We start from the raw sequence: 15,780 nt of genomic DNA, 5'->3' as shown, positions 1-15,780 counted from the left end.
ACACACACACACACACACACACACACACACACACACACCATCGGAAACCACTTGTCCCATACAGGGTCACAGAGAGCCAGAGCCTAACCCAGCAACACAGGGCAAAAGGCTGGAGGGGGAGGGGACACACCCAGGACGGGACACCAGTCCGTCGCAAAGCACCCCAAGTGGAACTCAAACCCCAGACTCACCGGAGAGCAGGACCTGGTCCAACCCACTGCGCCTGCGCCACCGCACTCCATAAAATCACTCATATGAATATTATGTGGAATAATAACTGTCACATATAATTTCTCGTCACTGAGTTTAGCCACAGTATTTAAATGGAGAGCTTTTCTGTAGCATACATTACCATCCATTCATGGTAACTGGAGTACCTGCAGCTGGGTACATTTCCTTTTGGGCTTTGTTTGTGACAGTATATAATTTAAGGAAGCAACTTGCATTATTAAACAAAATGCAAGGATCTGTCAACCTTGAGTATGTTTGTTTTCACAGGGGCTGTTTATGCAAGTCTTCCCTTACAATTATAGTGAAGTCATCTGTGAGATTATTAGCACACACTAAAACCAAGCTAACATTTTAACTTTTCAGACTATCAGTCAACTGTGAGGGAACGTTAGAAAGTCCTAAGACAGTTCCATCTCAAATGTAATGAAATAATGGCAGAAATAGACTAATTTACAAGTGACACAATATTTTGGACATTTACTAAATGGGAAATGACTAAGAGTGACATATGATTATGCCAGTGCTCAGTCATGTCTGGGAGCATAAGTATACCGAGAAAATTAACAATAGCAACAATTGCAGTTTTTCCCTAGTACACACAGTGTAATGTTTTATACTTGTTTTAGGAGGCAGGTGCTGTGGTGTGGTGGTGCAGTGGGTTGGACCAGGTCCTCCTCTCTGGTGGGTCTGGGGTTCAAGTCCCACTTGGGCTGCCTTGCAATGTGTGTTGCTGGGTTAGGCTCCAGCTCCTCATGACCCTGTATGGGACAAGTGGTTTCAAATGATGTGTGCTTGCTTTTGGTACAGAATAACTATACATATACACCCATCTGCTGCATGCAAACTTTAATTTGTCCTGAAAATCCATCCAGAACGTCCATATCCAGATACTGTTGAAGCTGTTTTCTCTTGATAGACTGACACAAGTTCATTCAAAAATCACTCAAAACATACACAAACATTAATAACATGTAATGTAAGCTTGACAAAGAGGGTCCTCCTCAAACCAGTTATGCCTATAATCAGATTTCATAACATGCACCTCTTAATATAGTGTAATGTGATGGAAGCGACAGCCCAAACCATGATACTGCTATGGTTCTATTGATCTTTTCAAATAGTTATGAGCAGTTCTCTTTCTTTTTTTGGATTTTCAGGTTTTGCTAATATTTTCCTAAGTTTTTTCACTCTCATTAAGCCCATGATTAAACCAAAACAAACAAGAAAAAGCACCAAAAATCAGTGAAAATAATAATGTGTACATTACAACCGAATGTGACATTTATTGTCAGCGCAGACTATAGTGACATTCCTTATCTTGTACACACAGTTTTTTGTGTGTTCATCCCCTGGCACTACATATGGCAGCTGGCTCAGTGCATTTGGTTGGAGAGATTTTAACCTGGATTAAGTGACCTTAAGGAGGAAAACTCCATATAACCGCAGACAGAGTCCTTATATCAGAATGAGCGGTACGCATTCTTAAAGTCTAGGAAAGTAAATATCTTGGCAGTGTATGTGTGTCTTTACATGTGACTGTGTTTGTCTGCGCACAGATTTATATATTTATTCATGTGTGGCTGTCTTTCAGTATATGTTGGGTTTGTGTGTACAGTACCATCCAAAAGTTTAAATACATTTGCTACCAAGTAGTATTTTTCCATTTGTTAATGCAAAACTAGCTGGGTCAGCTGGTAGCATAGTGGTTAGAGCTGCTACCTTTGGATCCCAAGTTCATAGGCTTGAGTCCCACCTCTAGGACTAGTACACTTAAGCAAGGTACTTACCCTGAATTGCTCCAGGAAAACTTCCCAGCTGTGTAAATGGGCAAATAATTGTAAGTTGCTTTGGAGAAAAGCATCTGCTAAATGAATAAATGTAGATGTTAACAAGTTTGATCAGGAAATGATACCTTGTGCAGCGATTCCTAGAGATGTGGGGCATGTGTGGGTTGCTTTGCTGTTGCTCTTCTGTCCAGTTTGTTCCAAACATGTGTTGCTCAGGTGTACTTTTCACTGCTTCTCTATCTACATTTGTTTGTCTCTTTGTGTGTTTGTTTTGGGTTCATCTCTATGTGTCTGTTTTGGATTGTCGCCCTGACACATGTGTCTACCCTCTTCAGAGTAAGTCGGTGTCCTCAACGGACAGCCAGCCTGTGGAGGAACGGCAGGGTCCCTCGGGGGGTTACTCGGCTCAGGGCGGTGCCGATGGCAAGAGGAGGCGCTGTGAGGAAAAAGAGACGCTTCCGTCACACTATGTAGGTTCGGCGCCATGGGACACAGCCATTATAGATCCTGTTTTCAAAGTCAGTGGTTTGGGGCGTTGAGTAGGGTAGCGCTGAAGAAAAAATTCATAGACTTAGTTCAAGTTCAGTCAAGGGAGGGACGCGATACCTTTGACAAAAGTTCTTCACCTCAGTTACTCCAGTAAAATATCGAGCTGTGTACATTGGTAGAACTGTTACTTCTGATAAAAGCTAAATAATGTCTTTTTTAAAAAACCAAATACACTCCAGGACCAGGTCTCAGTGGAGGCTTTAATCTGGGGTAAATGAAGTCCTATATTCTTTTAAAAATTTGTATATAATCATATCTCAGAACAGATTGACAGACTGACACTATACATTGCTAATATTGAACTTACTGAAGCCACCTGCTTCTGTTTAAATTTTTATGTAATTACGTCTGGCTTTATACGATGCAATAGTACACACTTTCTACCGCAGAGTATGGCCGGCTGAATCAAATAAGGGGGTGATGTCATTGAATGGAGATATCAATGAGAGTACCAGGCTATGATCGCATCAAAGAACTGTTGCCATGGTCACTAAGTGCCATTACTGTTACCCCTGTTTCCAGGGAGAGAAGGGGATAGGATTGAAGCATTGAGATGTGTACAATTAGACAGTGTATAGGCTTGAGAGGATAATAGAGGTGCTGTGAGGGGGGTCAGCAAAACTGAAGGGATGTGTACATGTTCCTCCCAATGGGCTGTATGGGACACTGGAAAGTGCTTGTGAAAGGGGCCGTGTTTGTCCGTGGAGACACATGAGCATCCATGTTCCTGTCTCACAGGACAGCGACGGGGAAAAGAGCGAGGACAACTTGGTGGTGGATGTTTCCAACGAGGTGGGGTGTAGGGACAGTCGCTCAGGTGTATTTTTTCACAAATAGTTTGTAAGGTCAAAAATATCTTTAGGAGGAAATAAAATACTGTGGCCAGTGAGAAATAAACCAAAGCGAATCAAAAACATTAAATAACATGTTACAAGTACCATAGTTCTGTTAGCGCTATTGATAAACCACAACAATGACATTTGCACTGTCTGCATCAGTTGCTCCATTGATTATTTGCATTTTAATTTGAATGGCTTATTAAACTATTAAAGCAGAGCTAAATTACTTTGACATTTTAATTTAAACACATTTCCTTTTTTGAAGGGTACCATAGTGCAGCAAAAAAAAAAAAAACTATTGGAATCCTGCTTGGTTAATTAAATATAAAAATTCTTTGAATTGCAACATACCATCTGAATCTCTTGATTGTGTAATTACATGAATAAGAGATTGATTCAACACTGACATAGTGGAACACGTTTTTAGTGTACTGATTAGCGTTTAGTAATGCACGTAATTGTCAAAAATGTGTACAATAAAGTGCTATTTTTCCACATTGTTTCTTTGCTCTTCGGTGAAGGATCCCACTTCTCCAGCCGGTAGCCCGCCAAACTCTCCTCATGGTAATGGGCTTGATCGAGCACCCACCCTCAGGAAAGAGCTGCCCAGGAGCCCCAGTCCCCCCAATGCCCCTGGGTCACCGCCAGCTCGCAGCCCCACACCAAGCAAGGCCAAGGATCCAGCACAGGTATCTGCAAATGAAGTTCACTTTCACTCTTTTGTTGAGATACAGCATAATTAAGAATTGACGGCCTAAAGAAAACCATGAAGGTCTTTTTGATTCTTATTCAAGTGCATATGCATCTCACACACACACTGTCTGAAGCCGCTTGTCCCAAGCGGGGTCGTGGCAAGCCGGAGCCTAACCCGGCGACACAGGGCACGAGGCTGGAGACGCATCCAGGACAGGACGCCAATTTGTCACAAGGCACCCCAAGCAGGCCTTGGAGCCCAGACCCACCAGAGAGCAGGACCTGGTCAAACCCACCACTCCACTACACTCCCTGCATATGCATCACTCGGTTTCATTTTGTAATGTTCTTTGTCTTCATTATTCTTTGGTAGTAGTCATGTAGATATGTTAACTCCACTGAAACCTTTGCTTTGGCTCCACTCTACTCATGAAAGGTTCTCCAGCAGAAGGTTCACAGCGGTATAAGTAGCTCTGGTAACTGTCTCCTGTTGATCTCTCCCATCCAGGCAGACAAATCCCAGTCCCCCTGCTCAAAATCAAGCACCCCTTCCCCATCGCACCGAGAGGCCCTGACCCCGGGACCACCTGGGCCGAGCACTTCCTGCCTGCGCCTGGTCACCAAGCCCGCCTCATCGGCCGACCCCCTCGGTAAGTGAAAATCTGCACTTATTTGCTTCCGTGCCTCTTTTACACACACAGTACTGAACAACATATTCCTCCCCTGACAAAACAGCTGATAGGATAATAATAGCTTTTAGTCTTTTAGGTTGGTAATGGTGCTATCTTCAAGATCTCTTTCTTATGTATTTGCTCTCTCTGTCTGTCTTGTACTCCCAAGCTATTGTACCTGTGAATTCCAACATAATAAGCGGTCTAAACTAAAATCATTTGTAATACATGACAAATCAGAGAACTCCAGGAAGAGATTGATCTGTTAAGCATCCTTCACACTGTTCCCATTCCTCTGTTACCATCACCGTTCTTCTACCCTAGATTTGCTCTACGAAAAGATATAAATGCTGCTCACTGGTGAACAGCTGGGATTTCAGTACCCCTGGAATTCCTCGCCACATGTTACTCTCTTGTCCTCCCCATCCAGCCCTACGAAGCCCACTCTCTGTGCCCCCTGGCTCGTACCCGGCCCATTTTGGTGTGGTGTCCCATGCCAGCCTCAATGGGGAGCTTGCCAGCCCCGGCAGCTTTGGCGGGGCCCTCACCTTGTCCCCGCAGATCAGCGTCGGCGCCAGCGCATACACGCGTAGCCCCATGGTAGGCAGACCCCATAATCTCTGTTTTTTTTTTTTTTTTTTGAACATGTGCTGCATTTAATAAATGTTAGTACGGGACGCTCCAAACAGCTTGAGTTATCTCTACGTACAGATAGAGGACATAATTTTTTTGCTGAAATAATAACACATAGTTCACGAGCTGGTGGGCAATGATCTCTCTGCTCCTGGTGATGAGTAAATGAGTATTGATCCCATCTGTCTCCACAGGCATATGAATCTCGATCCCACCTCAGGCCCCCGGGGCTGTCCTCTGCGCTACCCGGAACCACAGGGGGCAAGCCGTGAGTGTCAGTCGCTCGCTCACGAATCCTTGGAGCTGGTGGCTCTTTCACACACTCTTACTACTCCCACTTCCCTAATTAAACTGCACAACAGTCCTGGCATCGCTGCAGCCTGTAATGATAATTCATCAAAAATAACACTTTCACGCTCTGCACTGCGGAGCGATTTCCTGTTATGTGCACAGTGCAGGCAGCCTTTATGTAAATGGTAATTACTTATGTTAGGCTGAATGCTCTCACATATTGCAGCACTCTTTCAGCGTCAGTGTTAATGTACAGAACCAGTAACACATTGTTGGTTTTAATGCGCAAAGCTGAGGCTTAATTGTTAATATTAGTATTTAGTGCAGGTACACTACTGTTAGTGTTAATTTTCTCTCGCACTTTTGTCAGTGCTTCCTTTTGCTCTCTTCACAGCGCTTACTCTTTCCACGTGAGCGCAGACGGGCAGATGCAGCCGGTCCCCTTCCCCCCCGACGCCCTGCTGGGCCCCGGCATCCCTCGGCACGCTCGGCAGATCCACACGCTCAACCACGGGGAAGTGGTGTGCGCCGTCACCATCAGCACCTCCACCCGGAACGTGTACACCGGCGGCAAGGGCTGCGTCAAGGTGTGGGACATCAGCCAGCCCGGCAGCAAGAGCCCCATGGCACAGCTGGACTGTCTGGTGAGCGCCGCCTGTCGCTGAACCGGGTTCCGCTCGCACCAACGAGCATCCGATCGCGTCTTCGGCTGATGCCGGGTCTCGCGTTGCCGCTGCTCGGGCAAAGTGGCGCGGTGCGATAGGCCCTGCTGGAGGTAATACTCGCAGCTGACACCGGGGCTTCGAACCGCTACCGCTGCTGCCGCTCTGCTGTTAGTGGTAGTTTTGACGTTAATGAGCGATTCTCCTCGCACATCATTACACTGCTGTGTTGCCCGTTCAGAACAGAGATAATTACATCCGGTCGTGTAAGCTCCTTCCTGATGGGCGGACCCTGATCGTCGGAGGGGAAGCGAGCACGCTGTCAATCTGGGACCTAGCCACGCCCACACCCCGCATCAAGGCGGAGCTGACGTCTTCCGCCCCCGCCTGCTACGCGCTGGCCATCAGCCCCGACAACAAGGTCTGCTTCTCCTGCTGCAGCGACGGCAACATCGTGGTGTGGGACCTGCATAACCAGACCCTGGTCAGGTGAGGACGGGAGAAGGTGGGAGGGAGATGGTCACCACGGCCTGGAAGCGACATCAGAGGGAGACGAGACACTTAGGGCTTTGTTTAAAATGTAGGATCAGTGTAATTGTTGCCTGTCTGTAAAGATGCAACAGCTAATTTGCACTAAAGGTCTTATGCAGATTAGGAATTTAAAACCTACCGGTGTCTTTCCACGTGGAAAAAGTGGGAGGGGGGAATAGAGGTGAAAATTTGTTAGTGCTGCAAATCAAGCCTTTACCCCAAAGTGTGTGTGCGTGTGCGTGTGTGCGTGTGCGTGTGTGCGTGTGTGTGTGCGCGCGTGTGTTTATTAAAAATTATATTTGAAAGTGAAGTTTTCATTAAAACGCTTGTTCACGCCCAGCCAGAGCAGTGTGTCTGAGCTGGGAAGGACCATCTGTCTGTAGAGTCCATGACGCCATTCACTGTCAGTGTCCTGTTGCCGATCAATACCCACGGGTGGTACTTGATGTGGCCCTTGGCTCCCGCAGGCAGTTCCAGGGCCACACGGACGGGGCCAGTTGCATCGACATCTCCAACGACGGGACCAAGCTGTGGACGGGGGGGCTGGACAACACCGTGCGCTGCTGGGACCTGAGGGAGGGGCGGCAACTGCAGCAACACGACTTCACCTCCCAGGTAGCAGGAGGAGCGGGGCTGCAACGCGGGGTCTGGACTGGAGCACAAACTGGAGACTGGAGGGATATGGGTTACTCTGGGACTAAAGACATGTTTGGGGGCTTGTGCTGTCGAGGGAAATTGGACTCCTGGCAAGGGTAGAGAAGTGGTTTACCACTGTCATCTCCCGGGCATGTGTTTGTTTTGTGGAAGAAAGCTAATGCGAAGAACATGTAAACTGGCAAGCCCTGAGGCTATAAAAACATATTTCAGCATACATCCAAATGCACAGCCCAGGAGCTATGAGGCGCCAGTGCTACCTGCTGTGCCTCCATGCTGCTAATGATATGGGGAACACTACAATTCTGGGCCATGATGAGGTATTGTAGTGAGAGTCAGTAGCGAAGTGAATGCACTCTCAAAACCATTGTGATTATTTGCACCACTGAAGGTGGATATTTATTATCATCACCCACTGTGGTGACCTTCATTAATTCAAAATCCAGTGTTCGTTGTCATAGTTTTTCAACATTGGTTTCCAAGATGAGCTTCTCTCCAGATCCAGTCTGTTTAGACCTCTAATGGCTTCTCTCCCGCCTCCTTCTCGAACCCTCTTCCCTTCTTGTCTCTGCCTCTCCAGATCTTCTCTCTTGGGTACTGTCCCACTGGGGAGTGGCTCGCCGTTGGGATGGAGAGCAGTAACGTGGAGGTGCTGCACGTCTCCAAGCCCGACAAGTACCAGCTGCACCTCCACGAGAGCTGTGTACTTTCTCTCAAGTTCGCCTACTGCGGTACAGTCTCCCAGCTTTCACACTCTTTTTCTTCTTGCCAGTTGGATGTTGGTGCCAATAAGCTTGCTTTGCATGAAAATGTTCTCCCTCTGTCTGGTGGTGTCTGAGCAGCACAACATGTTCATGGACAATAAATACTTTGCAGGATAAGAGTATAACAGGAGATAATTAAGTGTTTGAACGAAATCATTTTAAAAGAAAACGATGACGCATTCCCTGAGACTGATTTGTCAGCGCAGACCGGAGGATACAGTGCTAATACAGCATTTTTCTCTGCTCTTTTTCATTTAAAAAATGCAGAAATCTGGATGTGTGTAGACATAGAGCCTGTTCACCAGCTGTAGCACTAACGTGTGTGTGTTTGTCTTTTAGGCAAGTGGTTTGTGAGCACAGGCAAGGACAATTTGCTAAATGCGTGGAGGACCCCCTATGGAGCCAGCATATTCCAGGTGAGAGATGGGACGCTCTTTATTTACATTTATTTATTTAGCAGACGCTTTTCTCCAAAGCGGCTTCCAATGAACTCTACGTGGTGTTATGAGCCCACAGACCTTATTCACCGTGGTGACTTACACTGCTAGATACAACGGGTCACTCATCCATACATCAGTGGAACACACACTATGGGTGAGCCTGAACAGCATGTCTTTGGACTGCGGGAGGAAACCAGAGCACCTGGCGGAAACCCACGCAGACATGGGGAAGAACAAGGGGGAGCCAAATGGCTTCCCTCAGGGCAAGGAGTTGAACGCTGCAGTTTGATGCCGGGACATAATCTCTTGGGCCGAGCCTTCCAAAACCATCGTTGAATGGCCCTGTGGTGCTATATCTGCACCATGGGTCTTAACATGGGTGCGGTTTTTGACCCTTACGTAGTTTTTCATCTGGCGTCGGGCAGAGCGGTCGAAGGCAAAGTTTATCACACAGCAAAACTTTGTGTACGGAGAACGACTCGGTGGGAAGCGGTGGCCTTGGGATCGCTGTGACAAATTCGTTTGCGCACACACCGGAGGAATACGCGCGCTTAAAAATAGCAAAACCTTAATTCGTAAATTGAAAAGGGGCGCTTTGAAAAAGAAGACAGAGCGATGTCAGCGCTCGCCGGATGAAGTGCGTGTACTCCACGCCGAAGCTTTATGGAGAAAGGCAGCGCTATATGAAAAGATAATACGTTGTGTAGGAGTTGCTAATGCTGCTGTATTCCCATTCCCTGATTCTGAGTGTTTGGAAGAATAAAAGGCCATGTGGTTAATGTAACCCCAGGGCTCTGACTAAGAGAGAGGCTATCAGCTTTGTTATCTAAATGCCAACTGCCTCTCAGCGGCCCCAACTGCACTCTCCAGCACTCCTACTCCCATTTCCTCGGCCGCCCCCACCCGTCTTGTTTGCTTTCACCAATCCCATCTCTATCGGTTGCCCTCGCACACACAGACGCGCAGACGCACGCACACACTCACACACACACACACACACACACACACAGAGACACACCTGGCCCATTCTGTCTTTTGTATTTCATGGCTATCGACGCCACCTCCTTCGGAATTGCTTAGAGACTGACTAGCCTCATTTGTCCAGGGCGGTTGTCGTGCAGAAGAAACAGGGGTGGGATGGGAGAAAACAGGCACGCCCTTGTTTATAGGCCCGCTCAGAGACACGAGAAACGGGGTGGCGGAGATGGATGGCGCTTCGGTAATCATCGAGGGCATTGCGCATGTGTCTGCTGGAGTGATGGAGGAGACTTGAGGATGTGCCAAGTTCCTCGATGAATCCTCTTTCTCCAGTGATCCCTGCCGGAGCGACAGTGTGTGCCGTGCCATCCAGGCATTGGGGAAATACTGTTGCCCCGTTGTCTTATGTCACAGAACTCCCGCCATTTTCACGGCTGATTTAAACAAGAAAACGGGTTTGATGAAAGAGCAGTTAAATACATCACGTTATCAGCTGATGGTTTGTACAATTAGCAGCTGTTTTTTTGGCCAGAATTTGCATACAAGTGATTTTGCAAAGTGGTCTTAAAACATGGCTTGTTACAGGGGATTCGTCCTACTTTATTGCGTGGCAGAGGCATGAAACGGTGGAGAGAGGAGCCAGCTTAGATCTGCTCCGGCATACATCTCTTTCTGGGTTTTGTACAAAGGATTTAAAAAAAAAAAAAAAAAAACATTGAGTATTTCTGCAGTTTCTTGTTTTCCGGCTTAGGCAATTATATAACTGAACTAAGTCCAATAAATAATGGGTTTGCTTACTTTTAAATGCAGGGAAATGGTTTGTTAGTATTGCATCCAACGAGGGGGATGCGGTGGCGCAGTGGGTTGGACTGCAGTCCTACTCTCCGGTGGGTCTGGGGTTCGAGTCCCGCTTGGGGTGCCTTGTGACGGACTGGCGTCCCGTCCTGGGTGTGTCCCCTTCCCCCTCCGGCCTTACGCCCTGTGTTGCCGGGTAGGCTCCGGTTCCCCGTGACCCCGTAAGGGACAAGCAGTTCTGAAAATGTGTGTGTGTGTGTGTATTGCATCCAATTTGGTGTTAGAAACCGTGATTCAACTCGTAGTGAGAGCATGGGTATGTCATTAGAGAGAAACCAGGGGTTTACCATGTTATATCCTGCAGGCCATCTGGTCATCTTTAATAAAGCAAAGATTGACTAAAGCTCAAACAGTTTTAACAAGCTGCTTTTCTCTCCATCCATTAATGCCAGTAATCCAGGGCCTAGAGGTGTGGGTGAGAATGTTCTTATGATGCAGTGTACTCCTATGTGTGAGCATCTCCGCACACGTGTACATGTGTGGCAGCCCCCATTCTTTTTTCCCCCTCTCTCCTCCAGTCGAAAGAGTCCTCCTCAGTCCTCAGCTGCGACGTCTCTCCAGATGATAAATTCATCGTCACTGGGTCTGGCGACAAAAAGGCCACGGTGTACGAGGTGGTGTACTGAGGCCAGGACTGTGGCAGGGGCAGGGGGGATCAATGGACAAACCACAGCTCCCATACGGCTCGGCTTCGACCTCCAGATTCCAGCTCTTTAACGTCCCCACAGTCACCCCGGCTTTCAGCTGCCTCCTCTCCCCCCTCCCCTCCCCTCCTCCACCAACCACCATCACCACTACCTTGGACCGAAGCAGGAGAAAGGGATGCATTGTGGGTAATTAGTGCTGTTTCCTGATTAAGAGCTCAATGGAGGGGATCCCCCAGAGGGGGCCGTGCGTTGCTCTGGGGCCCAGGCTGAGGAACACTGATACCAGACAATCGATTCATTAGTCCGTCAGTCACACGGTAATGAGGCAGATGCAGGCCACCCTCCCTGGGGACATGGCGCTGCTCAGTCCTGGGCCGGGGGGTGGGGGGGCTATCTTCTGAAGAGACGCTTGTATACAGGGAGGTTCACGCAAGCTCTTCATCCGATTAAGTATTAATATTGCAGCTCACAGTCTAACTCCCTCACATTTACTTTATGTCTGTCTTCTGAGGCCAGCGGAGACTTCCCAGCCAGTTAAGTGCCACAAACGTCAAGTAGTTACAGTAGCATCTTATTGTCATTTTCTATACACTTAAAGGTACAACGAGCAATGGTTCCTGCTCCTTGCATATACACAGGTTGACGGAGCTGTCATTTGTAAATTTCACCTGCACCGCAAACTTTAAATGATAGAAATTCTAATTATATAATTTTATATAAATGCATATAAAATTATATATGAATATATATTTTAAAAAATTAATTCAGTTTTTCAGGGGGTCAGTGGCTGTAAAACGTGGCTGGTAGTCATTTTAGATTAAAATCTGCTGCAGAGAAACAGTAAAATTGTCAACTTGTCCTTGTCAGGATCACAGTATTCCAGTCTTACGAAGGCAGTTGAATCATATTGTCTTATATTTGATTTTTTTTTTTTTATACAGCTGCTGGCCCTCAGAGTAATCTCACCCAATACCCAAGTTTTATCAGCGAAGCTTTCAGCACCAGACCACCTGTATTCTGTGTTATAGTTGCAGACAATCTGTTTGTCACGACAACAATGGTGGGAAGACACAAAAATGCAAACGTTTTAAGTAGAATCTATTGCACACCAACGCAAGTCTTTAAGGGGAATTATTGCTCTTTATCCCTGTGCTGGTTAAAGGTGGCAGCTCCTTATGTGAAGATGGAGAGGTTATTCTACTTTTTTTTTAAACTAGAACTGATGTCACTGTACTATATATAAAAAATTGTGTGCATTGCTACTTGTGTTTCATTCGGTCTATGGTGAGAATGCAGCTCGCGCTGTAGGTTTCAGTTGTTGAGCAGGAGCTAAGTGTCACCGGGCTTAAGAAGGTGGCTCTTCCCAACACCTGGCACCTCCCCCGCCTGCCACCGATCCATCGTTCGCACCCGTCATTCAAGAGTCCCCTGCCTTTGATTGCCTATGAATTTTCAAGTTCTTATTTAGTACTCTTCAAAAAGCCAAGGATCTTTTCAAAGTGCACTGTGTTTCCTTCCTGTCGCGTTTCCCATGTGTTGTAAAAGAAATAAAAACTGTATGTTGACCTTTTTAAGGGCTTATGTTTTCTTTGTATTGCATGAAAGATGAGATTACAGATTCACGCTACAGCGAAGTGACAAACCTGAAGGTGAGGTGACATCAATAGCGAAGCATTGTGGAAATGTCATTGCAAATTAAACAAGCAACATTCGTCCTGAAATATTGCTGCTAATGTCAACAAGAATTGCTTTGCTAATAGAAAAAGTTTGTATTTCATGAACTGAATTGAATATTTAAGTGAGAAGTGGGGACCTTGAGTTTCCTTAAATCACAAACCTTTCCTTTGTTCCTTTGGAGCAGAAACATTTCAGCGCCGCTGTAAATGCATCTGTCAGCGATGCACTCTTGTTCCCGATAATTGAGGCTGAAAAAAAATTCACACAACAAGAACCCATACAAAATAGCTTTATTTGTTTCATTACATCACCTACAACTACACCCCCCACCCACAACACCCTCCCCCCAGTGTCCCTTCCATCTAAACCCACAGCAGAGTTTCACAGCCCCTCTGTCCCCCAGTCCCCTTATGCACAGAACCAAACAAGGTCCCCCCGCAGCCCGGGCAACGTGAACCAGGAGAGGACGCCGCTCCTGCCAGAAACCCAGAAAGGCCGAGAACGGACAAAGACCCGGAGAACCGTGGATCATAACGATATTACATTGACGGCTGAACCGTTACCTGTCTGTGGAAATCCCAAGGGAGAGGGGCCACCCAGTAGTTTGTTACACTTCACACGTGAGGTTTTTTCCCCCGTCTCTGGTCATTTGTAAAAGGCAGAGAAAACTGAATCCAAATACAAGTCAGCCTTTGGGAACAAACCACACGTCGGTGATTTTTGGTGGTGCTTTGCTCACATGACAAACCCCTGAGGGATCGTGTGCGGAGAATAACCTGTATATGCTCACTTGAAACAAATGCTGCAAGGCCAGAGACTGCCTGCTGAAAGAAAACTATACGATGGGGACCCTCTATCCACTCCACCCCACTCCACCAGTCACCCCCTCCACTCGAAAGTGTTCCAGGTTCAGGTCACACTAACATAGCATTTGGATTTCAACGATATGACATTTCATCAAATGACAGGCTTTCCATAAGACAAAGGCTGCCAGCTCAAAGAGAGGATATCGTGTGTGTGTGTGGACTTGCAAAGTGTGTTCACCTAAGCTTCGCAGCTCGGACACTTTTCTTCTCTGCAGTTTCTAATCACGGCATGCGGTTAAAAATATTGGTCATACAGTAACTGAATTCTCTTGGGAAAACCCAGTTCAGATCTTAGCATGATCGTCTGCATTTCTTTATTTCGGCAACAACTGGAAATGTGATCCCAAAATGGAAAAAAACTGAACACCTATCCTTAAGGACAGACTTCTCCCTGAAATTTTAACCTAAAGCTATCCAGTCCTTCAGATGGAATGTATTCGGTCATTACGTTTTCCCACATTCATACCGCTGCATCATCCAACCACTGAATGTGATTCATCAAACAGCAACTGCTACCCATCCATTTGACTCTAGTGCTGCTAAGATCAGGTGAATACACACACACAGACAATGAGAGGACAGACGTTACGGGTCATTTACAGAAACCCACACACTCCTCATGCCGCTCACTACACAAAGTAAGTGTCACTTTGCTTGGAAATAACTGAAATGCTTTAAAAAAAAAAAAATAAAAAAAAAAAATTCCTGCTACGTTGCTTGCTACAGTTTTTAAAAAATAAAGTTTAAAAAAAAAAAAAAAGGCTTCAAAGTCTTTGGAAGAATCACAGACATCTGTAGCTAGACTGCCAGCTATTTCTGAGCAGTAGAGAGGCCAAACTCTTCGAGATCCAATACTCAATCCTCCCCTCGACTCACTCCAGTACATTAACAAAACAACAAAATATAGGTGTCTTTCACACCCCCCCTCATGTGGCTCATTGGCTCCATGGACTTCACCCCCTATCGCTTTCCGATCGGCATTTCCCTCAGTAGATGACTTCATAGACGGTGGCTTTCTTGTCACCTGAGCCCGTAACGATGAACTGGTCATCGGGGGAGATGTCGCAGCTCAGCACCGAGGAGGATTCCTTCGACTGCAGACAGAGACACGACAGGTCACATGTCAAAAGGAACGCGCACATACTACACATGCCGGACAAGACACTTCCACACACCCCTGCACTTGCATTATTGGACAATTCAGCAGTAGGAGTAGAACCCGAGGAGATACCTGGAATATGCTAGATCCGTAGGGTGTGCGCCAGGCATTCAGGAGATTATCTTTCCCAGTGCTCACGAACCATTTACCTGAAGGACCCACAGACCCAAGAGTTGAACGGAGAGTTAGTTACATTCTGTTACTGCAGGCATAATGATGTACATCGTTGCAACACTGTTGGATTGTGGGAAGGGGGAGAGAGAGTGCATAAGAAACACATAAAGCACAAAGGTTCTCAGTTCTGGCTCCATTGTGGTGGAACGGCTTCCCCCTCTCACTCAGAACTGCCGAAACTCTGTCTACATTTAAAAAGGGTCTTGAAACTCACCTCTTCCAGACTCACTTCACCCATAATCTCTTCAGTTCACTTATGATGTAAATGTTCAGGCACTATAACTTTAAGATGATGCCCAGACAAACTTTTACAAAGCTACTCCTGCAATGTAATGCAAATGTGTGTATATATATAATCTCAAAAAAAAAAAAAAAAAAAAAAAAAAAAAAAAAAATTACTAGGAAGGGGGTCAGAAATCCTGGATATTCAGATAAAAAGTTTTATGCAGCTACTCATGTGATGAACATCGGTTCATATGGTGGAAAGAAACTAACTGTATTTAAGATCACACATCTGCATCTGAGTGTCTCTTCCTGCTAATGTAATGAATACATTGTATTTTCTATGAGATGTATGTCGCTTTGGAGAAAAGTGTCTGATAAATGAATACATGTACATGTATGGAGGGGAGTGTAGAAAAGACCCTCTTGCTGGCATAACACAATCTGCACTACCGAG

The 15,780-nt window shown here is 46.3% G+C and overlaps 2 protein-coding genes across 6 annotated transcripts in view; one reads left to right on the top strand and one right to left on the bottom strand.

Moving 5' to 3' along the window:
- Positions 1–12,795, top strand: part of tle2b (TLE family member 2, transcriptional corepressor b) — a 38,494-nt gene extending 25,699 nt beyond the window's left edge. For 2 of the 3 annotated variants that reach the window (XM_018728165.2, XM_018728164.2), the window contains exons 9-20: positions 2,354–2,488; positions 3,306–3,359; positions 3,928–4,095; positions 4,608–4,749; positions 5,201–5,370; positions 5,598–5,671; positions 6,089–6,338; positions 6,598–6,845; positions 7,355–7,502; positions 8,122–8,272; positions 8,645–8,721; positions 11,097–12,795. In XM_018728165.2, the coding sequence (XP_018583681.1) occupies positions 2,354–2,488; positions 3,306–3,359; positions 3,928–4,095; positions 4,608–4,749; positions 5,201–5,370; positions 5,598–5,671; positions 6,089–6,338; positions 6,598–6,845; positions 7,355–7,502; positions 8,122–8,272; positions 8,645–8,721; positions 11,097–11,204 (1,725 nt within the window). In that variant the 3' untranslated portion in view covers positions 11,205–12,795. The remainder of the gene's footprint in view (positions 1–2,353; positions 2,489–3,305; positions 3,360–3,927; positions 4,096–4,607; positions 4,750–5,200; positions 5,371–5,597; positions 5,672–6,088; positions 6,339–6,597; positions 6,846–7,354; positions 7,503–8,121; positions 8,273–8,644; positions 8,722–11,096) is intronic. The other variant, XM_018728166.2, reaches the window with a different exon arrangement.
- Positions 12,796–13,165: 370 nt separating this feature from the next.
- tle2a (TLE family member 2, transcriptional corepressor a) overlaps positions 13,166–15,780 on the bottom strand; it is a 38,084-nt gene continuing 35,469 nt past the window's right edge. For all 3 annotated transcript variants that reach the window (XM_029254903.1, XM_029254901.1, XM_029254902.1), the window contains exons 19-20: positions 15,000–15,076; positions 13,166–14,862 (exon numbers count right to left, since the gene is read on the bottom strand). In XM_029254903.1, the coding sequence (XP_029110736.1) occupies positions 14,755–14,862; positions 15,000–15,076 (185 nt within the window). In that variant the 3' untranslated portion in view covers positions 13,166–14,754. The remainder of the gene's footprint in view (positions 14,863–14,999; positions 15,077–15,780) is intronic.

Source organism: Scleropages formosus, chromosome 9 (genome assembly GCF_900964775.1).
Source record: "Scleropages formosus chromosome 9, fSclFor1.1, whole genome shotgun sequence".
NCBI lineage: Eukaryota > Metazoa > Chordata > Actinopteri > Osteoglossiformes > Osteoglossidae > Scleropages > Scleropages formosus.
Note: the sequence above shows the minus strand (reverse complement) of the source record. Positions and strands in the feature narration are given on the sequence as shown.